The following is a 25629-nucleotide window of genomic DNA, read 5'->3' as shown; positions in this document are numbered from 1 at the left end:
TCTGCCTGCAAAGACTTTATTGACTCTTTTTTTATATGAAGACCTACATGTTACACTACTTATACACAACACAGGTGGTCCAGGAAATGAGTCGTAAATATCAGATTTTTAAATTACACATTTTCTAAGGTCAAGTTTACCCTAATTACAAAAAAGTGTCAATTAATCAACAGCCTCTAGTAGTTTGTAGCCATGTAGACAGTTGATTTGTTTAACACAGGCTTTGATATCTTTTCCTCTGACAAATTGCAACCGACACCTTATTACAATAATAAAAAAAACTCAAGACTTCAGTGCACTTCAAATCCCGACCCTTGCTGTTTATCTGAGATTCATACTGATGTTGCAGGATAAAAGTTTATAAACCCTTAAAGTTTTTTCTATATTTCTGCATAAATTAGATCCAAACTGTTACCGGATTTTAACAAAAGTCCTAACTACAGATTAAATTTTTTTTAAAAAGATGCTTACTTATTAACTTGATTTAGTTATTGAGGAAAATGATCCATGATTGTATGTCTGTGTGTGGCAAAGGTAGGTGAAATCTGAACCTAAGAATTTCCAGTTTTAATCAGCTAAAACTTGACTGTGTGTGTGCTCTCTGTTTTTATTTATAAAACTATCAAAGTCTAGTCTTTATAACTCACATTTAGGGAAGTGAATAATTACCCTTTGTCGCTGTACGTACAAAGGAAGGAAGGAATTTCTAAGGATTTCAGAATAACAATTGTTTATGCTTACCACCCTGAAAAGGATGCAAACCCACCCACTAGTGTTGCCCTCCCCAGGAGTGACTGACAAAGAGAAAGGAGTACGATAACCCCAAAGAAACCCAGGCTAACTGCTTGGATAATGTTTGTAAGCCTACCATCAGGAGAACACTGAACAATAACGGTGAGCTGCAGAGGAGTGTAAGGCGAAAAGCACTGCTCTCCAAGAACACTGGTGCAGTTTACTAAAGATCACATGCACAAGTGAGAAGACTGTTTTGTAGCCCAATGAGACTAAAAAAAATGTCTTTTTGAAAGCACCCGAATGAAGGATAAGAACCTCGTCTGATATGTGAAACCTAGTGTTGGTAGATTTATGGTTTGAAGCTTTTTTTGTGGCATCTAGGCCATAATGGCCCAGTCATACCAGTAAATGGTCACTTTCCTCAATAGAGAGTGTCACATAATATCTAACCTTTATTTAACTGGGTTTTCTTTTTCTACTTTTCACACTAGATAAATTTGATGACATATTAGATCACGTTGTTACAGGAATATGAAAAAAACAAACTTTTTCCTGCACCAGTGAGAATTTAAGCCATCTGATAATTATATATGTGCTATTATTATTCATTCTAAACAAATCCTTTAAAATAGGGTAGATTATTAACAATCGTGACTGAGATACGTGAGCAAAAACACACAGAGTTAAAAGTAAGCGCTCACAAACTGGAATCAAAACAACGTATCAAATGATTTAAATACCATCAACATCACGGAGCTGCATCCTTGTTACTCTTCAGCCGTCGCATAAGCTAACACAAACGGATCGATTTAGGCTGTAATGCAGTACTACGCACTTGTTTTTCCTCTTAAATTATACTTTTTTTCATACATATAAAAATACAGTGAGCCCATTGAAATCAAAACTCACAGTCCTATTACAAGAATGTAGTAAAATACAACAGTGTGAAAGAATAATACTTAAGGCTTGGACTGGAGGCTAACTCTAGGTTGTACAGTCTCATTTCATATAAAGACACATAGCAGCACCAACCCGAAGCAGAAGACTGCACAACACTTTTCCCATTTACAGGAGCTACGACCTCAAAAGGCATTGTGTTAATGCCCTAAACAGAGCAGATAGAAGCGTTAGCAACAGAACGCAATATGAATACAGTGGTTATTTCTGGGCTTGTCCACAAAGAACTAAAAAATGCAAGTCAACAAAAAGTTGAAAAGCTTTTTTAAAGACTAACCAGGTTGCCCGCTTTGTGCCGAATATGTCAACAAACACCAGAAAAGAGCTGTTGTCTGATCCGCTCTTCCACCCTCGCCGCCTCCTTGGGTCCTGCGTTGGCTTCCTGATAGAAATCTGTCCATCTTACTGACTTCTCCTGCTTGGGCAGTGGGATCTTGTCAATGTCAGTTTCCTCTTCCTGGTCTTCAAGAGAAGCCCTGCTCTTCGACAGGAACAAGAAGTCCTTTTGATGTGGTGCATCCTCTTCCCCTTTATCCCCACCTTGCTGCAGGACTGCTCTTTTGCTCCTTCCGCTGTCCCTGCTCTTCCCTCCTCCTCCCACCTCCTCTTCCTCCTCCTCCTCCTCCTCTTTTGAGTTTCTTCTTAACCTGTCCATCTCTGTCTCTATCAAAGGGGACCTGGTTTCTCTCTCTTCTAGCAATTCTCCAGTAGCACTTTTCTTTGCCTTGCTGCGACCCCTGAGGTTCAGCATCTGAAATCAAATACATGTGTTTGAGACAGTTTTGTGCTTTGTGTCATGTCTTCTTCTTTCTATCTCTCCAGACACCTGACAAACTACAACAAAGCCTCTTTTATTGATGCCTTCTTCCTGTACAGTTTGAGGCCAACTATTTGCCTATTATTAGACTTTTCCGGAGTGGATTTATATATTCGCTGTACATCCCATATTTAGAAACATGACTTTTTAATGGCACCTTCTGTGACATAAAGTCACGTGCCCTAAAGGCACAACAGAAGAAGAGTGACAGGTTTGTTGCGGAGATTGAAGAAGAAGAAAGGGAGACAAACCTTGAAGTCTTTTCTCTTGCGCTGCAAAACGGGTCTCTGAAGAAAAAGAATTTGCTTCGTCGACAAACTCCCGTCACTGCACAAAGACATAGAGCTGCACTTTTACTACTGTTAACCCGCTACGCTGTAATGCGAGAAGCGTGCACGCCACTGTATTTACTGAAATCCAGTTTCTGCATGCTGCAGTTTGTAAAAGTGACAGGTTACAAGACAACAGCAGTTCAATGACAGCGTTACTGCTTGCGAGCCCTGGCTGATTTCAAAAGCGGTTTCATGTTGAGATGAGCATATGATCAAGATTTGTCAGATCTTGGACCATCTGTCCTGCATATCTAAGCCACGCTGTCAGTCCTAATCCTAAAAACAATGAGGCAGGCAACATCTTAGGAGAAAGAATCAGTCTACAAAGCGTAGTCCTTGCTGAGTTTAGGTGATACGATTCAGAGCACGTACTGACTCAGTGGATCTGGGTGCATGGTAGGACAGTTGTGTGTTTTTTCTTGGGTACCTGTTTGTCTTGACAATGGGTGTGGGTAGCACGCACATCAGTCTCCATCCATACGGAGCTAAAGACTGAAGCAGTGGGATGTAGTCTGTCTTCACCATAACACCCTGGACAGAGGAAAGAGTGCTAATGGCTCACATATAAAGAATGCAGTCATACAAATATGCATGCAAAATGCAAGCAGGTAGGTAATGGCATAAGCTTAAGGCCAAAATGGTTGCTCAAAAGAGCACATTTTATCTAGAGCTTTAAAAGCCTGAAAAACCTCACATCAACAACTGTCCACTGCTCAACTACGATAGCATCATAAGAAGTGCTTGCAGTTTCCTCAGCAGAGGTCTGGAGGATGAACACGCTATCCACAGATGAAACCCCATTAGCTGGAGAGAAAAAGGGGACAAATTGGAGACAAGAGTTAGATAAACACAAATGGATAAATGGGATTCAAAGAGGAACTAAAAACTAAATCTCTATTCTCCAATCTCTCATTTTTCATCCCCTGTTCCACTCGACTTAAGCCTGCTTATTCCATGGGTGGCTGAACAGTGACTTATGGCATAAGCCGTGGACTTTCTGCACATAACACCATGCATATCATCCATTACTCAACAGTGAAGGATGGATCTACAGCCTGAGCAGCCCCCACCCCCACCCCAATCATGTAAAACCCCTGTGTCACCCAAACAGTGGGAATTTTCAGGTTAAAGCATGCACGTTGAAATATAATCAGTGTTTTACAGAAATCAAATGAGTCTGTAAATTAGCCCAATCCTAGAGATGTACTTAGATTTTTGAGGCTTTGCTGCTGCTACACTGCTTCTTGGTTCAGTTTCAAAGTTTGCATTCTGGGTTTTTTTGTTTTTTGCATTATACAGACACGACAGAACATGGGAAAAAATGGAATAAGATTTGCAAGGTGGACAGAAACATCCTGTTGTTTTGTGTCTGCTTCTTGTCCAAATTAGTCACCTTATAACTTTAAAAAGGAGGCTAGCAAATCATGATTGTGTTTGCAGATTCTGATTACTTATGCCAGAGAGGTTGTGTATTAAAGGTTAAAAAAATGCAGTGTCATAGATGTAGTGGGTGAGGAGTTTGTGTTATTGTATTGGTTATGTTAAAGCTGGGTGCTTTCCACACCATGAATCTATTCAAGCATATAGTATGAAAGGATTCATTTAGATTAATTACTGATTTGGATAAAAATAAGCCAAAATGACTCCATGCTTTCAGTTTTGAAACTAAAATCAAACAAGTGAAAACTATCATTTAAAGACATGAAAGGAGTGGAAGCACAACCTTGGTCTGTCAACTTTTATTTTACGTATGACAGTACATGGAAAAATGGTGTTGCATTGCTATGGTTACAGGACTTACCGTTATCATCTCCGAGATGGAAAAACCCATCAATGAGGTGTGCTCCGCTGTTGAAATGCTGGGTCAAGTGGTCGAGCCAGTGTGCATCAACTCCTGTGATTAGCCCTGCCTCCTTTTGCACTTGCAGTGGCACCCTGAGTGAGTAGAACCTCAGAGAGCTGTTCAGCTCTTCTGTGTGGTTGTACAGTGCAAAGAGCTGCATTCCTACAGGACATGCAAACAGGTAAAATTCACAAATGCAGAAACAACCCAACTAGTAAACAAGCAAACAGGATCCTGCGTACTTACTGGCCTGCGCCAGTGGCGAGGTTGCCCCCTTGTCTTCTTCGGAACTCTTTAGCCTGATGTGGTTGTTGTTGTGCGTCGTCACTGTGCTCTGCCCACGTGCACGAGCAGACTTTCTTTCACTGTTACGATCCAGCTCTGGAGAGCTGAGCCAGCTGTCTGAGCTTGAACCACGTCTCTCTCTCTGGTCTGGAAGGCTGGAACGTTTTTCTATGCATCCACTCAAGTTTCCTTTAGCTCCTGGTACACCACGCTCCTGCAGCCTTGTTGAACCTGCTGTTTCTGGAAGGGTCGGACTTAGCCCGTTCCCCTGGGTCTCTGCAGAGCTTTGAACTGTGTCTAAACCAAGTTTGACGTGATTTTGAGGTTCATTCGTTGACTCTTTGAAGCTGATCTGTGAGGTAAGAACTTGTTCACTAGACTCTCCTGGGGCGAGGCTAAAGTCTGGTTCTCTTGGGCCCAAAGTGCTGTGCTCCTGTGGATTACATTTAAACTCACAATGATCTAACTCAGAGGAGCACCGATCAGTTTCAGCACCATTTTGATGAGGTTCTGTAGGATCCGTTGGGCTGGTGTTGGAACTGAAGGGGTGTCGATGTATGGGAGAAGGGCTTGAATGTAAGGACGACAGCTCGTCGGGATCCCAATTTCCTAAGAAGCAAGGTCCTCCCCCCGGCTGCTGGAGAAAGCCCACAAACATCACACCTTGCTCTGCTACATCCTGGATCTGCAACGGCAATATACGCACACCCATACGCTCTATTATAACAAATCTGAGTGATGCATACATATAAAGGATGTCTTTCACCGCACCACAAATAAATTTGCAGTCTTTTTTTTTACTATAGGCAAACAAAACCTCATTTACACACAAACAAAGGCTGACATACGCAGACTAGATATTCTGCAAAATAACAACCTACCTAATCATCTGCAAAGATCAAATATTCAAATGACAAAAGGACCTCATTATCTCAACGCACCCGTGTGTGTACATGTGTGACAGAGTTTGTGTGTGCGTCTGTGTATGTGTGCGCATGCTGCTCCCTCCCATGGAGCTCTGGTGGTTAATTGTCAGCTGATATTTGGGCTGACAGTTTTAGACAGACTCGACAGGAGAGAAATCAGATTGCAAACTAACACTGAACAATAATGAGACACATCTTCCCCTATTACCCGCTACTTTTGACACTTCACTCGTTCATACATGCATATCACATTTTTAAAAACACTCGCTATTACCAACACACGCGCACAGTTTACACACAGATTTATCTGATGAGTATGTCCAGAGGCAGACTGAGAGCGGGTACGCTAGTGGGGCGAGAAAAAAAAAGTATAAAATTTCAAAACTGAACACACACACACACACACACACACACACACACACATATATTCCATCAGTCTGCCTGCTCGATGCAGCTCCTGGGTTCTTATCTCGAACTCTCTCTGGCAGCTTGTGATCTGATTGGTTATTCATGTCACGCTGCCGAAGCCTATCATATTATACTCAGTGATGTGCATTTCCATCCAATCAGGTTTTCCTTTGTGCTCTCTGGGTGTTCAAATGCCAATCTATTCAATAGTGCACATTTTCATTTCCCAATGTAGAACTGTTGGAGAATTCATGAGCAGAGAGACTAAAAGTGAGTTTAACAGCTGATAAATGCCAACCATGAGGCTCTGTGTTGGCATGCCATCTTTGGGGCTTACTTCTTTCTGTAGTTTATAATGACACTCTCTTCGTTATGGTTCCTTCTCCTTTGGTTTCCTTGTTACGGGTTTAGCAAACAGTGTAATTGGAAACTAGTCAAAATCCAGTGTCTTTTGCTGATTTCTTCTCTTCCATCTTTTTTTTTAAACTCCCTCTTGGGTCCTACGTATGACATCTGGGCTTGGGTTTTTGCTCAGCTCCTGTCACAATGGGTTGTTAAAATCTCTTCAGCCAGGTGAATTTGCAAGATTTTAAAATGGAAAAGCCCCATTTGAAATGAAGACGATCTGCATGCCAGTACCAAAGGCAGAGCTACCATATGGCACAGACAGGCAATTATAGGCAGTTGCCTGTAGCCATATGAGCAGGGTAATATTTCCTTTACCGTCACAGTCGTGCTGTGCCAACGTGAAACACACAAACACACACACGCAGAGAAACAGTGCAACAGGTATGGAGACAGTGAGCAAGGAGGGTAAGTATGGTAAGGTAACCATGAAAGAAGAATAATTTTAAATATACTTAATGTCTTCCTGTCTTCTTCTGACCAAGCAGGAAACAACCTGTGTGCATTTTTCACAACAAGGCCTTTCCTCCAAATACTTGTAGAAACATGAGGACCAGCATTCTGCACATGCGGCTTCAATAAAGTAACACTGGATGATGTGTTGGGTATACGAGGCGATGAAAGTGACATACTATTTTACATCTATATGACACAGTGAAGCTTGAGCTGCCTACACTTGCAATTGAACTCACCCTCTTGACGTAGCTCTGGATGACTTCTGGGTCAGCGGCCTGATGACCAGCCACACAGACATCTGTCTCCAGACGATTTCTTGCCCATCTCAGTTGGTTTTTCTCTGAACTAAAGGGTGAGAAATAAATTTAAGGTGAGAAATTTATACTTTAGCTAAATTCTGCTCTTGTGAAGTAGAAAATGCCAGAATGCGCTGGCTCTCTAATGACATTATGCTAGACGGTCTCATTTAGTTTTTTCCTGGTCATTATAGCCACAGCATGACCAAGTAGCATTATATAGTAGCATTAGTCTAAAGGAGCCACAGCTATATATATCTGGCAGATGTGCTCCTGTTCACAAGCACTCATTGGCTCAAAATGATTGCAGCAGAAACATAATGTCAAATCTGATACAGGGAGAATTTTCCATTTTAGGAGAACACACATTCATCAAAACCACAAAAGACTTATTAAACAGAAGAAGGACTGAATTTCCTTCTGCTCCCGCTGCAAGACACCATCATAAAAGGAGTATTCAGATACGCCTCTTCAGATTTGGATTGAGGTCAGTGGGAAGGCCGTGGTAATATCTTGTGCTCTGAGGCGTGAGCGACATTCTCAGCTAGATTTGAAACAGTAGATCTGTCATATTTTTTTTCCCTTTCATTTTTAGGGTTTTTGATGAAAGGGGACGGTGGTGATGGGGAGATAAAAGGCAGAGTAAAGGGGACGAAGGGGGAGTGACGAGGACAAAGGAAAAGTGGGGGACGGTCATCACTGAAGAAAGCAGATGAAAGGATGGAGAGATGGTTTCTCTCTTTCAGTGTGCCGTTCCCCTCTGGCGAGTGCTGATGATGCAATCAGCCGTCTCCACGGTGACAGGTGCCAGGAAGCAGCAGGACCACTTGGCAGGAGGGGCATCAAAGGAGCAGCTTGGCACCTGTCGGTACACTACAGTGTGTGTGTGTGTGTGTGTGTGTGTGTGTGTGTGTGTGTGTGTGTGTGTGTGTGTGTGTGTGTGTGTGTGTAAACCATTGCTTGAATTCACACAAGAGGAAGAGAGAAGGCTCTCCAAAAACTGCAGACTAAACAAAGTAATGCCTTTAATTTCATGGTCTATAGATGACAACCAATGGGAGGTTACAAACTATGTAATCAAAGCTCTCTGAATGAAAGACAAAGGAATGATCCTGTCTACATGAGACATCTTTATTCAAATTATTATTTTAAAAAGGTTCTAGTAAGATGATGACTTGTTGGAGAGAGCATGAGCTGTTAAAAGGATCAGATCCTATCCATATATCTTGAAAATGGAAAAAAAAATAATGACAGAAATGGGATGCAATAAACTACCACCATCTAAAAAAAATATCTAAAGAGATAATTTCTTTTTTGTTAAAATACTGGTGGGCTTATAGACTACAGCTCTGTAGCCATGCTAATTCCAACATGAGGCACACCATTGTTTTTATGCTAGCACCACTTCCTCATGCTAGCCTGCTAACCATAGACCAGAGGTGTCCCAGGACCAGAATCACCCTGGCAAAGACTCCAGTCCAGCCTACTTGAAAACTTTGGAAAATGTGAACAGTATTTTCACCACTTTAAAGCTTTTCTTAATGATAAAGACCTCCACCATGGCACTTCATATTACACCAAAGTAATCAACTAATGGGTAAAAAAAAATTAATGACAGAAGATATCCATTTTTCCCCACTAAAATAGAAATGTAACATTTTCACAGTGAAGAAAAAAAAAATTCTGTCAATAAAAAAAAATGTTGAAATTTAACTTTTTTTTCTTATATTATGATATTTGAGAGATTAAATGTGTAGTTTAACTTCTTCACACTGACAGAAAGAGGAGTTTCACTGGTCCGGCCCACTTAAGATCAAAGTGTGGCTATGTGGCTCAAAGTGTAAAATTAGCTTGATACCCCTGCCATAGACTGTAAAAAGCATGAACATAACTTCCAGGTCAGAAAAAAAGAAGCTAATGCAGATGTCCCTTGAATCTGAAGGCCAATAGATGGGTTAAGCTGTGGTTGCAAAACCCTTGAGGTGTTTCTCACTCACCTCTCTTTCCATCAGTAATGGTTAAACTCTGGCTCTCTTTCACAGTTTGTCTTTTGGCCTCTCTCTCCCATCATCCCCAACCTGTCGCAGCAGATGGCTGCCCTTCCCTGAGCCTGGTTCTGCTGGAGGTTTCTTCCTGTTAAAAGCAAATTTTTCTTTCCCGCTGTCACCAAGTGCTTGCTCATAGGGGGTCATCTGGCTGTTGGGGTTTTTTCTCTATTATTGTAGAGTCTTTACCCTACAATATAAAGCACCTTGAGGCAACTGTTTTTGTGATTTGGTGCTATATAAATAAAAATGAATTGAATTGAACTGATGACAGTGCTAAACCTTAGTGAATCCCTGAAACATAAATGTTTCTCTAAATTTAGTCAGGCAGATTTTTAGGTAAGTCACAAAATGGAGAAACATTTTAAACCTCTTATGGTCAGACTAGCCAAACATTATTCTTCTACTGGGAGCAACTGAAGTCATCATAAAATTTAGTACTCCACAAACTATAAAACTGATCTATCCCCTGGGTCTGAAAAGTAATATGCAGCAGTGCCCTAAACTTATTTTGTTTCTAACAGCCAGTACGGGAAACTCTTCTGGTTGTCCAAAGAAGTTTGATCATATAGAAGACCATGGGAAATGTACTAAACGTCTGGTTCAATATTCCTCAATAATAAGGCCTCATCATATCTTATAGACCTCATAGTACCATCGTATCCCAACAGAGCTCTTCAATCTCAGAGTGCAGAGGCATATTTTCAATTTCCAGAAGAAGAGCCTTCAGTTATCAGTTTGGGCTCTGAAGACAGCCACCCTCTCTACTTTTAAGATTAGGGTCCAAACTTTCATTTTTGATAAAGCTTATAATTGGGGCTGGATCACATGACACTGAACCCTTACTTAGTTGTGCAGCTTTAGGCTGGCTGAGCATTCCTCCTCCTTTCACCATTGTTCATTGCCAGCTCGTTTTCATGCCACAGTAGCATTTCATAAACTTTTCTCTTCTGTCTCCTAAAGTTTGTGTTTTGTCTGTGCTCCTTTTTTTTTTTCGCTCTTTCTCCTCCACCCCACAACCAATTGCAGCAGACAGTTTACCCTCTCTGAGCCCAGTTCTGCAGTTTCTTCCTGTTAAAAGAGAGTTCTTCCTTTCTACTCTCACCAAGTGCTTACTCATTGGGGATTGTCTGACTAGAGGGGTTCTCTCAATAATATTCTAGTGTCTTTACCTTACAGTACAAACAGTCTCAAGACAACTTCCTGTGCCAAAATGGCTAAAAAGCTAGCAGAGGCAACTGGAAAAAACAGGAACGTCAACATAGGATAAATGAATATCAGGAAAACAGACGGAGAAGATTGGGAAAACTTAATATGATGCAAAGATAAAAATGAGACAGAGCCATCAATAAACACATCAACAGGACTACACATATGATGATATATACTCATAAATAATGAACAGTGTTAGGAGAGCTCAGCTTGCACAGTATGTATATGGTTTATATTTGGATTCATTAACTTCTTTGATGAGACGCTGAAAATGAATTCAGGTTGGAAACATGCAAGAAGTGAAGAGGAACTGGGTTACAGATGAGACAGCTACACGATTTAGTCTCAGTACAGTATATTACATTTATAGTCAAGAGTGAGAGAATTGGGATACAGAGCTAAAGTTAGCCATTTTAAGTGGCTGACTCACCAGCAATTAAAAAAAAGCAGGTGAGGAAGCTTGTGATAATGAGTCTCAATTGGCTTCCATGTCAAAACAATGAAGTCACATAGGCTGGCAGCTTCAAACGAGTGCCTAAATGAGGCTGCAAATTAATCATCTTAATTATCTTAATCAATCTAGAGTGAATAATCTTACAGGTTACAATTTCTTCCCTAAAGCTGGGTACAGTTGCTCAAGGCATAAGCATGTTTAATACGTTTACCTCGGTGTCTCTCGGACCAGCACGGCCCGGTGGAGCTGGCGCTGGATGTGTGCTTGGCGGGGCCCGCAGGGGTGAACAAAAGGGTGGACGGCAACCAGGACAAAACCCTGTGTGTAGAGCTCCCTGACCTGAACCGGCAGCTCTCTGACCGAGGACAGACAAAGGACTGATGACACCGGCACCTCTGGAGGGAGGAAAATGGGTGAGAGGAAAGGGAGAACAACAAGGTTATACAAGGATAGGGTAATGGGAAATAAGGAGCAGGTTGTAAAAGGTGGCAGAGAATTACATAGGAGTGGATAAAAGCTGAAACAAAGAGGTGGGGGCAGAAAAAAAACAGAGAGATGGGGAAAGGGACAAAGGGTGTGAAGGAACAAAGATGGAGCATGTTTCATTATGATAATTCACACTGAACAGCAACACATGGCATCTTCATGCTAAATCTGAAACTAATTACACCGGAACTATTAGCCTCTGTCCTCACTGTCACCAGCACAGTCTGGCTTTTGGAAAACACACACAAGTGTGCAGGGACACACACTGTTATGCATGGACAGATGCTGGAAAGTGCTTATTTGGAAACACATTTGCCCATATTAACAGAGAGTTTAACACGTCTTTCCCCCCGACACACACACACACACACACGTACACACATACATCAAAAGGTTTGACAGACAATGCTATCACATCGCCTGTTTGGGCGTACGGTATTAGCAGCAATCGCTAACACAGAGCTGCTTCTCTTATTACCAAACACAATGGAAAGGAAACCCGTTTACTTCAGTGGAAATGGTTAGCAGGGCTTATCGTATGGAGGCAAATCCACCAGGGAGAGCGCAATGTTTGTGAGAGCGACCCTCTTGAGGTCGGTGCATTGTAGTAAGGCTCTCTGCCTGTTTACAGGCTTTTAAGGAAGCATGCACGTGTGGCTGGGTGTTTGAGCGAAGCCAGGTGTGTGAGAGGGAGGAGGACGGCAGGGAGGGGAATAAAAAAAAGAGAGAAGACAAGTAAAGAAAACAGCAGACAGAAAGAACGAGTCGGTTAGCAGAGCTGGGTTGGAGAAGGAGGAGAGCAGAGAAAGACAGCGAGAGATGAGGCTGTCTGTTTGTGCCTGAATGCTTGTCATCCTTCCCCATTCAATCTCATTTGCATGGGTCTGGAGAAGAGAAAATAACCTGAATAAATTAACTAGACACACGCACAAAACACACAGACATCCACACATGGAGAGAGAGAGGGAAAAAAAAATGTGCAAACCATCTCATTTTCAATTTGTTCCTCATCATCTGGCATGTTCACACATACACACACATACAGACACCCAAGAAGCTGGCAAGTATGTTAGGGATACAAGCACATGAGGACACATTCTCCTGACTCCCATCTCAGTGAAACAATGGGAGAAAGAAAGGGAAAAAAACTCCCAGAGAAAATCCAACCATCACATCATTTTGGCATAAATGCTTGGAACCACAAGAGCCTTTCATCAAGCAAACACTTAAAAGGGTGTCTGTGGGGACTTATCAAAAGCAGTACAGTGATAATAATAATAACAGCTGGAGACTGGGGTAGGGTGGTGGTGGTTGGGGGGGGGGGGGGGGGGGGGATAACAACGATCCTGTCACCGTAAACAGTCATTAGCCGTCATTAGCTCTGCACGGCTGGCACTCACCCACCAACGAGACGCAGGCGAGGCATCGCAGCTAATGCCGACAGGAATACAGAAAGTTATTAGGGTGTTCTGCAAGCGCTTTAGGCTGGGAAGCGACTTCATTTATACTGTCTGCCACTGTGGGATTTAAAAGGGAGGATGCGATTCTGCTCCAGAATGGGAACAGCTCAGGGCCGAAAAGCCGGCTGGAGTTTTGTGGTGCCAGGGAGGTTATTGTCAGAAGGGTGAAAGAGTCTGATGGGTGCATCAGTGTCAAACTGTTTTTTTTTTATTCTGTGACTTTGGGGGTTTGAAACTAAGAGGGCAAAGTGCACATTTAAGTAAGTATGAGTATGTTTATCAAAATGTCCATCCATACACTACAACTGCTTAAAGGAGAGACTAATCTAAGGATACATTGTTTCACAGGCACAAGAAGCAACTGTGGGACAGTTCTGTGGAACTTCTATTTTTGTCTCAGTTTTGACCACATCATTGCCACACTGGGCTAAAGGCAATGTCTCACTTTTTGACCCATGATTTCACAAGCTACATGTAGAGCGTGAGAGTCATCCCCTTCCTGTAGTTGCCTGAAAGGGCTTATTAATTCCTTGTACAAATCCCAGAATTTCAATGTGTGACTGTAAAGCATATTTTGCAGTGTATGTGTGCCACAGTATCACTGTGCGAGCGAATGCGCGTGTGCGTGCGGGCCATCTTTTTGCCTCTGTTGTCTGAGTGTGTGCGTGCGTTAGGAAGAAAGCGCTTGCGCTAAGCCTGCTAGGTGATGCATTGGGATTACTACTTACAGCCACCCTCAAGGCTTATCCCCCTGCTTGCTGGAGGTTCACGTTTATTTAAATAGCCTTCTAATGACTTGCAGAGGTTTTAGGCGAGGATATGTGCCAAAACAGTGACTATAAAATAATCAACTTCCAGGAGCCTGGAGCTCCCCCGCTGTTTGAGGAATGTAGCTCCAAGTTATGAGTTTTGCCGGTCAGTATCTGAGCTTTGACAATGGAGGAACGATCTCCTCAGTACACACACTTTATGAGAAATGTCTCAGAGAAAGCGTCGGGTTCACAAAAGATGGCTGACGAGTACAAACCAGAGAAAAAAGGTTTTGCTGTGGTGAGAACACAGTGTGGCGCTTAAGGCACATACAGTGCCCATGTACTTGTGATGCTGTGAATTCCAGTCTGGCTCACTTTTGACACATAGCATCTCTCTGCCATCTTTGCTGGCATTCTCTCAAGGCCTTTTGCCAATAAGACTGAAACTGCATAAGAAAAAAAATGGAATGATTTGAACTATGTCAGGCTGACAAGCTCTCCGTTTTGAAAAATGTTGATATGCTTACCTTGAAAAAAAATGTGTCAGGCAATGTGCAGATGCCACAAAGTGATGGATCTGTGGCATGCCAAATGCATCACATGAGATATTCTAATAGCAAGGCCATGTAAGGAAAAATCCGCCATAACGTTGTGGTGTGAGTCAAGTACACAAACAATACTTCAGTTATACACGCAAAACCATTGCAAAAACTGTGCGCAGAACTCTGCTCGAAAATAAACTTGCCCACAGGTATGCAAAAGCACCGCAAACAGCTCCAGCTACACACACACACACAGGGACACACACAGAGCTGAGCATTAGACACATGTTGTAAGTTTTAATGAGCCGAGTGGGTCTCCATCTCTGCAGGGCAGCAGAAAGTCATCAGCAGAGTTCAGCTCCTCGCTGTCTGCTCCAGAGACCAGCGTTAGTCACACAGCATCACACCTAACTTCCTTCCTCACACGTCGGCAGAGTCCTGGCTCCCGCTCACTCGTTCTCACACCTCTAGCTCCCTCTCTCTCGACTTCTCCTCTCTCCTCACTCACAAGCTGCTCGTTCCCCTCCCCGCACCAGACCCAGCTAGCATTCACCACAACTCTTTTTTTTTTTGTCCTCTGTTCTCTAATAAACCACCATGACTGCACTCTCCACTCTTTTCTACCTGGTTTTCCATTCTTTTTCATTTCTTCTGTTCATTACTGAGCAGAGCTTCCACACCAAAGCCAGCTGGGTTTAAATGCCACACCTGGCTGTTAGATTTCATACTCTACATTCATGCTGACAACGTCGAGGTAACCGATCAGTGTTACAGCAGCGATAATGAAGATCATGGTACCTTTCGCGAAGCCAAGACGATCTGTCAAGCTACAGCAGACTGGTGATTAGAGAGTAATAAGACCGCTGAATAGAAGGAGACATTAGAATGGAGTCACGTGACGAGACGCGCCTTGACAAATCAAATAAATGGCCATGTGTGAACCGCAGGGCAAATGCCCGAAATGTTGAACATATTTCTCCTCATCCTCCTTGGATTAATCACAGGGTTGCCATGACCCGGAGCTGGGCTTAGTCACATGGAAAACAAATAATATTTTTCTTTTTTAGCTCAAGCACTGCGAGAGCTCAGAAAACAAAGGCTGACACTGTATTATCAGCAACATTGTTTCTGGTGAGTTTCATCACTCAGCGGTCAAAGGTCAAGTTAGAAATCACACTGTGCTCCTTCTCACTCTGAACATTAAGTTCCTCTTCCCGAGAACACAACTTAGTTTAATAAACAGCCATCCAGTCTCCCATATTTCACAGCGGCACCGGGGAAAATATTTGTTTTTCGTTACTGTGGAGGAGTCATCAAGTCACGCTGGCAGGGAAATAATACTATTAATGGAAGCCAAATTGAATTAAAGCACGCATTTGACCGTGGGTTTCCTCAATGACACAGGCTGACATACAGATTCCTCTATCTGCCTCCTACATACACACAAACACATACACACGCACACACACAAATACAAATAAATCCCTTTGCTGGGAATGAGGTCTCTCAATCTCCACAAACAATCAGATAATCCTCCAGGAATCCTTCAATTCTCTTGGTCTCTCTATCACAAATGGAGAGAGAGGGAGAGGGGCCGGCATATACCCTCTCACAGACAGACAGACAGACAGACACACACACACACACACACACACACACACACACACACACAATCAATTCATAGTAGCTGTGTTTATCCTAAAATAGTCTACCAATCTTAAGCAGCTCAGGTGGCGTCAGTGAGTTTACCATATAAATGACCTGCCTGTCTGTTGAAAGATAACACTAACTCTGTTGACTAAGTGCTATGAAGTGTTTTTTTGTGTGTGTGAATGTAGCACCGTGGATGCTTATATGATCACTGTGTAAGAGTGTGTGTGGTCCTCCTGTATCTATATGTGTGTATGCTGCGGCACATGTGATTAGACAATTTATCTGCTACCGCCTTCAGCAACAAGGAAGACAAGCAATCCTCATGTCTATTGTCTGTTTTGGTCACCACCATTTGGGGTTGCCATATTTCTCTCTGCCAACACTAGAGCCTAACCCACTTGCCAAACATAACAGGGCTGGCTGAAAACGAAGCCGACTGGCAACCGGACCAGTGCCACTTGGCTGTGGCTTTGTGCCTGCTGTCTGTTACACTGTTGCATTTGAAACTCGAACAGAAAAAGGATTTCGGTGAGCTTCTCGCACCTGCTTCTCCTTGTCAGGTGATGAAGTGCACAGCAGAGGGTCTTAGAAACATTAAGCCATAAGGCAAAGAGGCTTCGACGCAACTGTTTCTCCTTCACACCCCTATTTTTCCCCTCACGCCTTCTCTCCACAGACCACACCGGCATAATGGCAGAATTAGTATTTTTAGAAACCAAATGCCTCTTGAGGATTCTCATCAAATGTTCTAAAGACGCAGTCAGCATACACGCCCACGCATTATCAGACACACAATTGTTCATATTTGCAAATCGGTGCAAACAAAAACGCGCATTTCCAAAGGCGGCATGTCGCGCACGCTCGTCAGCTTTAGTACACTGTCACTGTGAGAGGGAGCAGCAAAGGGATGTTAGAGGGCATTGCTGCAGCACAATAACAGCTGAATCTCAGAATTAGAGGCTTTGAACTCACTGCAACAGGAGCTGCACGCAGAAACAACTTCAACTTATAAGCCACTTTCTTCCCTCAAGATGCTTAATGTATGAAAAAAAAAAGACAAGAGCTGCTGACCTAAACATTTCACTTGACTGTTTAAAGTTAGAATAGCTACTGTGGCTATTTTACGAGTAGTACACACACACACACACATGCACGCACACAAATCTGTAACCAGAGTTCAGGATGACAAAGCAAAGGAGAGTTCGACATAAAACAGCAAACTGCAGCAAACAACCAGACTCAGTTTAAAGAATTCCTCCGAATCACTTTGGAATGGCCAAATGTGAAGGCACATTCCTCGGAGCCTCCTCCAGACTGGAACTGGGACAAACAGGAATCAGATCTGAATGAAGCTTGCCTGCTGCATTTCAGGGCCAAGATTTATTCTTCTTATTTGAGCTGCGTCTGAAATCTCTATCAGTCATTCATTTAGTCAGTCACTCATTCATTACCGTCATAACGATTGTTAGCAAGCAGAAGGATTCGGGAACTAAATTTTGTAAAGGCATCTTTAGATTCACTCTGCCAAGAATCAATTATAAAACCGATCTATCGGTTACAAAGGAAACAAATACTGAGAGAGCTCTTGTTAAAGCCAATAGCTATTAGACTAAGCTGAAACAATCTGACAATATGGAACAGACAGATGATACTGCTAATGGGTGATGACTTAGTTTCTTATTTATGGTTCTGGCACTTAAGAAGGAATAACTCTCTGCATCTGTTTTAACTTTTGTTACTGGTTAGCTGGAAAACTGAGTCAAGTATCCTGCAGCTCTTCCTTCCTTCAGTTTTGGCCTCTAGTAACCGTGGACTGTATTTGGCTATTTTAGCTGCTAATTACACACCTATGTTTGCCAGCTACTCACTCACTCGCTTTAACGTCAGTTTGGCACTTGGCAGGAGCTCACAGTCAGGTTGTCAGAGCTTTTTTTTCACCGTAGAAAACAGGATGGCATCAAAACCGTAAAGGCGTAGGTCGTATAACTAATATAATGAGCTGAAAGATGCTGATAAAAAGCTTCACAGAGCTGATGTGAACAGCGATCTTGCCGTATGTGTTTCAGCGAGATTACGCAGGGCCAGCTCGAGCTCTCAAGAAGAACAAAGAAAACACCTGTACACATAAATAGGGATATGTTTCTGTCTGTTAAACAGAGATGACTGACAGGACGTGGAGCTGCACTTCATACCTTCTTTTCCCAACAGGAAATCCAGGAAGTGGTAGGTGTAGGCCACTCCTACTTTGGTCTCCACCTGAGGACGTCGGAGGGTGGAGTAGATATTTCCTGGGCTGTGCCTCTCTTCGGTCTTGCGCAACTTTGGGAGCCTACACCCCATATCTCTGTGTGAGGAGAGGAGATGGGTGAGATTAGAAAGCTTGTTCAAAAGATCTGCGATGATAAGAAAAAAAACAGAGAAGCATGGAACAAAGACTTGAGTGGGAGACATGGAATCGATTGAGTTTCTAAATATACAAAATGCATTAGCACTTCCAATAAAGTGTGTGATAGTCACACACAAGCCTAAATCTATTTTTTGGGGGGGAGGTAATGTGTGTATCTAACGTTCGCACGTTCAAACCTCACACAGACACATGTGCTGCTGTCGCGCACTGAAATATGAGAGCGTCAGCCATTACCTGCTTGGTGGGCTGTGATACGGGCATCTCCTAATCAAATAGGGCTGATTGAGAGCGACATGTTTGATCAGAACGAATTAAAGGAGAAATGAGACTGATTTCCTGCCCTGTCAAGCAGAGCGACACGAGACTAGATAGAAAGAGGAGAGGAGAGGGGAACCAAGGTATTAGGCATGTTGTACCGCTAACCAATTTATATGTTGATCCAAAGCTTGCCTTGAAGCACAAAGAAATCCGTGTTCTTTTAATAAATGTAAAAAAAAAGAAAAAAAAAAGAAAGAAAATGATGTAAGGACACCAGATTGCCTTGAGAACAGGTGATTGGAAAAACAGTTTGGTGTATGGCTTGAAATTTCTCTGGAAAATGCTATAAATAATTGGGAACAGAAAGTAGAATTACAAAAAGAGGGGGGCAGAGAAAGGGGCTAAATGACAAGAGACTGGGGGGCGTGGCCAAAATCAAGCTAATCAGATGTGACAGGGTTGGCACTCTCCAAACATCTCCACAGATAAGCTTAATATTCCCGTCTGCCACGGCCCGTAAGAGTCACAAGATGAGGTGGGCATCTGCATATCTATGGGTGCGAGTGTGTTCTTGTGAGCGTGTATGTGTGTTCCCCAGGGGCAGGTCTATATCTGTATCGCCATATCTGTTCAGGGAGCATGGAGAATGACACAGACGCTCCCATTGGGCCAAGTGCATGGACATTAACTCGGCTAACGATCCTAACAGACTACATTAAGCCTGGTTTGCGCATGCATGCATGTGCGTGTCTATGTGTGTGTGCGTTATGCGGGTTTGGGTGACTTACAGTTTTTATAGTATTGTACATGCATTTTTGAAAGGTTAGAAAGTTGCAAAAAAAATTAAAAAGGGAGCAGCTTTGTTATATTTTTATAGGTCATCTGCCTTAAAACAGTACACTCAGTTATAATAAATTTTGCAAAGAGCACATAATTAAAACTCATTATTCTTTCAATACAACATGCTGCTTCATAATGAGGACAAATGAGGAGAGATGGAGGGATGATGCTTTGGGGGAAGGAGAAGGAGACAGTCAACAGCATATCTTATCAGATTGTCTCCCTTTTCCTCTTGACCCTTCTTAAACTCCCATAAACCATTAGATCTTCGCAGTCTCCTGTTCTTAATTTGCAGAACGCTCGCTCTTACTTCTTCTGTCCACCATCTTTGATTAGGGCCACTCCTTGCACACTGTTGGCACAATGGCCTTGATTTTCCTTACAGTAAACTCTTCATTTTTCTCATTCTTGCTTTTTGTGTCCGTCTGATTGCAAGACTTGCAACATCCTCTTTCTTGCCACCAGTTCTGACCTCTACATTTGCTTCATCCAACCACATTTCTTTTCTTAACGTCTCTCTAGTCCTGCCATTTCAGTCCTCACCTTGCCCAGCCTCACTTCTCATTGTGTCCCTCATATCATCCTGTGAACCCAAGGAAGAATAGATGCTGCAGAGCTTAAGCTGATGGGAATTCCAATAAACTAAACCTTTGCCGCATCTATTGCCATATGCCATCTCTAATCCTTTCTGTCTTTACAATATAACATTACAGTGTGCCCTTCCACACTCCCTGTCCTCTAGCCATCCACTCCCTTTGTCTGTTGTCTCACGAGTCTTCCCTGTCTCCCCTGCAGAGCCTACCAAGTCCCGTAAAAGTATTACAGTGTCTCCAGACAGGCAAACAGACAGTCGAGTAGGCCCCAAGTTATGACTGAGTTACAGCGTGTACATCCACTCCAAAATATTTTTCCTCCTGGGCTCTACTTTAATACACTCTGTCTGCTGAGGGGGGTAAAGGTAGGGTAATGTGGGGATGTTTAGCAGACTTCATCCTGGCTGATTAGGGAATAGGGATTTAGGTTTGGGAGTAGATGGTAGGATCAAATATAGGAGGGAGGAGGAAAGATAGGGAGTACAATCATATAGAGAGACAACAGTCTTCCATCACTTCCCTTGGATCTGCTCATCATCCGATTCCAAGTTTTGCCCCATTCCATGCAAAATCTTCAGACACATCACTGCGACAGTGGGAAACCGTCACGACTTGGGATAACACACTTACTGGTTTAATAGTAACAGCTGATTTAGTTGCTCTTAGATAAACTGTGATTGGTCTTGGTCCTGACTGGCCAACTGCTCTATTCTATTTATTTGACATCTCATTATCCCTTTCGTTGTATTCCGTATCTGTAATTGGACGCAACACTGAAATGAAAAACCTAGGTTGTAGTGCAACAGAAACTCGTCTGAGTTGAAGACTTGAGGCCTTTTTCACTACACGCAAGGCCTTTTTCTCTACATGTCGACTTCAAACAGAATCTCTCGCTTGCTGTCGCGCAAACACACAGGCAGGAAAAGGCCTTGACAGCAAAAAAACATCCATTAAACGGGTAGAGACAGAAGAGGGAGACAGATAAAAGGAAAGAAGAAGAGAGAGAGCAGAGTGAAGAGGGAGACAGACAGGGAGTAGCAGAGGGCTTCTCATTAGAGAATCTCTTGTAACAGAGAGTTTTGAAATGACAGCAGATTTACGCGAGAGCATAATCCGTCTGCACTATGCCACCGCTCCGCTAACTCCTGTGCCACTCGGGAAGGAGTGGGAGGGTGGGGGTGCGGGATGCCCGATTTCCAAGTAGCAATATTCATCGGCAGCAGAGTGAGAGCTAAATGATGGACGCAGGCTGTGGGAATTTCACAGTGAATGCAGATAGAACCACTGGGGAGTCACCACAATGGTGAAAAGCTGAAACTGGCATTTTCTGTCTGATACTGAACACTGTTATTGTTTTAGATCTAACTCAATAGCATACCTGCATTAGGCCCCTCATAGTCTATTGTATTAATCACTTTAGTTGAAAACAGTGGCATCCAGTGTGGTCTTCTGCTGCTGTTGCACATCTGCGGCAAGGTTTAATATGTTGTGTGTTCAGAGATGCTCTTCTGCATATCCTGCTTGTAAATAGGGGGGATTATTTGAGTTACTGTTGCCTTCCTGTCAGCTTAAAGCAGTCTGGCCATTGTCCTCTGACATCTCCCATCAACAAGGCATTTTTTTCCCAAGGAACTGCTGCTTACTGGATATTTTCTCTTTCTGTGTAAAATCTAGAGACGGTTGTGTGTAACAGTCTCATCAGATCAAGACCAGACCATCTGGCACCAACAACCATACCAGATACAAAGTCACTTAAATTTCCTTTCTTTCCCATTTTGATGAACCTCCCATACTGAAGTTCATTTTGAACATCTTGACCATGTCTACATAGCTAAATGAACTCTTGTTTTTGTGTTTTATTGTTTAATAAACTAAATAAAAATAAATAAACTAAAAAAAAAAAAACCCAGATGCATATAAATGTGGCACTTCTTGAATGTGTAGAAGGTTTTTCTTTAACAACCTTCTACACAAATACACTCTAAAATCATTTACTGACATTTGACATCTTCCAAAAACACAATAGAACAAAAGAGGAAATCCTACCTCTGTGTGTGTGTGTGTGTGTGTGTGTGTGTGTGTGCTGACTGATCAGGGCAAGTTGCCAATTATTTAAAAGCAATGGAGAATGTCAGAGAGCTTGGCTGCAATATATTCCAGTATGTGCTGCTACAAAAATAGAGATGTTTCCATCATACACGGAAACATGGATCAGCATATTTACAAGTAAACCATGTGAACTAAAAGGTCAGTCTTCTGACTACTGGTAAGGCTCAGATTCAGACAGGTTTCACTTCTCTTAGCGCTTTATGCTGTCAGACAGAGCAGACACACCTTATATGGTCATCTCAGGTGCACAGCTCTGGATGTGATCCCCAACCACCAGCCATTCAAATCTTCTTCTTATGAGGGGCAGCCAATCACAAGAAAACTGACTTAAAAGAAGAGGGAGGGATGCACTCTGGGCCAGCGTAAAATAAGCAAGCATTACTCTAAACTGTGACTCATGCAAATACACTCAGGAATTAAAAATACAGAACTGGAAATGAGCATCATAGGTTTAGTTTAAGTATATTATTGTCAGAGTAATAACATTAACATCTCTTCATTATTTACTAGCATAATGAAATACTAACCTAATTCTAATGAAAACCGCATGCTTATTTAAACCAAATGATTACAGAAATTTACAGTTTCTGGGATAGTAAAAATATAACAGGGGCTTGAAATTGTACCATACTTGCTACCAGAAGTTAAAGAAGAGTGTTAGCTGCCTTTTGCAGCAAGTATAAGCATATAGTGCTTGTTATCTTGTGTATCTGTTGCGCTAAAGTGATTTATAGCTACAAGGAGGCAAATAAAACAGTCACTGCTGGCTTCCATTTTCCTTTATGGGCCTACTTTAAAAGCCACAATTTGCACGATTTGTGAGTGGATGGCATTATAAATAGGTTAGTGTACATGCAGGGTTTTGTTATTAGTTTATCCCTTTTGTAAACATTTTCATGCATGACTTATTCCCCTTTAAAATCTATGTATTTATTGAATTTATATATATTTTATATAAAATATGTTTCAAATATTATTTTTCTATTTTATATGATATATTTTAAGTCCGTTGCTCAGTACTTTGGTCAGTGGTTACCGTTTTTAAAGCGCTTTATAAATAAAGTTGGCTTGGCTCCCAAAATAGTTTGGAACTCTGATTTAAGTCACGCAGTTGTTTAACAGTAAATGAAGGCACTATAATGAAAACTGCATGCTTATTTTAGCTATCTTACATACATGCGTTTGCACAGTATTTCACTGAATATCAAAATTAGAGGTGACAGACTAAGCCCTGGGGCGTCAGCTCACCTCCCACTGGGTGGGGAGCTCCACTCAGATCCTATTCAAGAATGATGGACGCTGATCATCAGGAAAGAGAAGGGGAAAAAAATACAATGAGGCAAAAGGAGACAGAGAGAGTGATAAAAGACAGGCAGGGAGCAGAGAGGGAGCATGTCAAGTTGCTAGGAGCGAAGTGTGACTCCCCCTAAGCAACAAAGTAGTCACCTCAAACGGTGTTTTAATGAGGATGCACTGGGAGGATAAAAACAAATTATGACATTGATGTATTGGTCTGTCTCACAGCTTCTCGCACAGCCTATTTTTCTTTTCTTTTCTTTTTTTTAAAGCACAGTTTATGAACAAAGGAAGATGGCTTAGACTGGAGCATCAATTTACTAAGCCCCGAGGTTCCTGAATCCATCACACACGGGCCTATTAGACTGGATTTCAGAAGAGCGAGAATAACTGGTGACACAGAGAACATCAGGCAGCTCTTAGCACGGCCAGTATGATAAACTGGGTGTCAGTCACCGCTGGTGCTGTACAGTGAGCAGTCATACATACCCGTGTAACTAATCGCTGTCCCGTGCATTTTGTGAGCGCAGCCTAGCTTGAAATTACATGTTTCTGGTTTTCCTTTCCCCCCCTCTCTGGTGTGTTCAACCCCAACCACACACACACACAACACGTGGCTGGCTGGTGGAGCCCGTTAACGGCGGTAGTTTAGTGAACGGGAAATGATACATGACAGTGCGCTTACGCACCAAATCTTTCACGTTGTGACGCGCGCGCACACACGCACACACACATGCGCTTTTCCATCTCCGCTCGGCACATTTAGCTTACTCCGTCACGCTATATCTTGAGTTCACTTCAACCTGTGACAGTGAGCAGAAGGCTTATTCATTTCGTTCCGCCACGAATATAAATGGCACACAACATCACACAAATCAAATGACTGTCTGAACGTCTAAACCAAAAGCATTTCTCTAGCTGTCACCGGTGTTTTATAGTGCAAGGCTCCCAAATCTAAAGTAAAAAAAGAACTAAAGAAAGAAGGATTTCTTACTCTTGGAAACGCAACCCCGCCTTTAAAGTTGTTTTGAAAGCTGTAAGCTCTAGAAGATAAGTTACTCAACAGTGAGAAAAGTTATATAAACATTATGTGCACTTTAAAAAAAAATGCGCAAACTCAAAACGCCAAGAATCATATACACATTGCTCCCATTACTTAAAGAAAATCCTATAGTTGTTTTTACTCACGATCACGCCAGTCCCGGTCTTACGGTGTACTGGAAGCCTCCTCACGCTTGAGTCAGTCTACGCGCGTCCCTCTCCTCCCTCTTATTTCTTTGCTGTGTGCGCTCCAGTCACTGCTGCTGGAATGAGACACACTCACTCTCCTCTCTGACAGCTCCAATAGGTAGAAAACACGAATCCTTCATTTAGAAACAACTGACTTCACTGCAGGCTAGCGATAAAGTCCCTCTTCCTCCCTGCAGCAGCAGCGTGTGGTGGAGACGAGTGAAGGAGAGGGCGGTTTATCTCATCCTCTCTCCTCCTTCCTGTTGTTCCTCACTCGCTGCTCTAGGTTTGGATTCTCTGAAACACTTTAGGAGAAATATGCACCCCTTTAGATGAGGGAGAAAAAAAGTTACCTTAGTGACTACCCCAGGGTCATTTACAGATGTTTTTGCTCCAATAGGTAGTCACAAGTCACATTCTGGGTACTATTGGGGTCATTAGGCTCTGAGACTTTTGTTTTTCCAAGGGCTTCCCCCCTTTTAAAATTCATATTTCATAAGAAGCAATCCAGACTTATCCATAATTCAGAAACGTCTGACTGAGGGGGGGTGGGTGTGGTTTGTTGGGTGGCCAGGGGGCTGAACAGAGCACCCTGGGGAACCCTGTCACACCACCAGACTGTGACAAAAACAAAACGCTGTGACCAGGAGATGATGGGCTTGTTGCCAGGGAAAGACAGGCAATCCAACCCTGACTGAAAACTAGCAGCCACCGACACACTTATGAGGCCTGGGAGCAGCAGCTGCAGCCGGTATGTTGCCTGTCTGTACCTCCACACAGATCACCAAAGTATGACAAACAGGAAGTTTCAAAATAAGCAAGAGCGTCTAAA

At 42.6% G+C, this 25629-nt stretch overlaps 1 protein-coding gene across 2 annotated transcripts; it reads right to left on the bottom strand.

Annotated features, from left to right (window-relative positions):
- On the bottom strand, positions 1 to 25059 carry rftn1a (raftlin, lipid raft linker 1a). 2 transcript variants are annotated; one of them, XM_065471099.1, is made up of 10 exons: positions 24756 to 25059; positions 18257 to 18408; positions 11383 to 11566; positions 7401 to 7509; positions 4931 to 5654; positions 4643 to 4846; positions 3536 to 3645; positions 3269 to 3372; positions 2761 to 2836; positions 1 to 2443 (listed from the first exon to the last, which is right to left on the bottom strand). In XM_065471099.1, exons 2-10 carry the CDS (start codon positions 18402 to 18404, stop codon positions 1997 to 1999), a joined length of 2106 nt encoding a protein of 701 aa, XP_065327171.1. In that variant the 5' UTR covers positions 18405 to 18408; positions 24756 to 25059; the 3' UTR covers positions 1 to 1996. The 2 variants fall into 2 exon arrangements, with proteins under 2 accessions (XP_065327171.1, XP_065327172.1); XM_065471100.1 differs by lacking the exon at positions 24756 to 25059 and adding an exon at positions 24057 to 24078.
- Positions 25060 to 25629: the final 570 nt, after the last annotated feature.

Source organism: Pelmatolapia mariae, linkage group LG22, assembly GCF_036321145.2.
Source record: "Pelmatolapia mariae isolate MD_Pm_ZW linkage group LG22, Pm_UMD_F_2, whole genome shotgun sequence".
NCBI lineage: Eukaryota > Metazoa > Chordata > Actinopteri > Cichliformes > Cichlidae > Pelmatolapia > Pelmatolapia mariae.
The sequence above is the reverse complement of the archived record's forward strand: the minus strand, read 5'-3'. Positions and strand labels throughout refer to the sequence as shown.

Bases quoted from the DNA above. Each gene is read 5' to 3' on its own strand.
- rftn1a (XM_065471099.1), bottom strand. From the start codon at position 18,404: ATGGGGTGTAGGCTCCCAAAGTTGCGCAAGACCGAAGAGAGGCACAGC. The intron at 7,510-11,382 runs GTAAACGTATTA...CTCACCCTTTAG, and splicing joins CTGGTCCGAGAGACACCGAG to TTCAGAGAAAAACCAACTGA. The intron at 2,444-2,760 runs GTTTGTCTCCCT...ATTTGATTTCAG, and splicing joins GCAAGAGAAAAGACTTCAAG to ATGCTGAACCTCAGGGGTCG.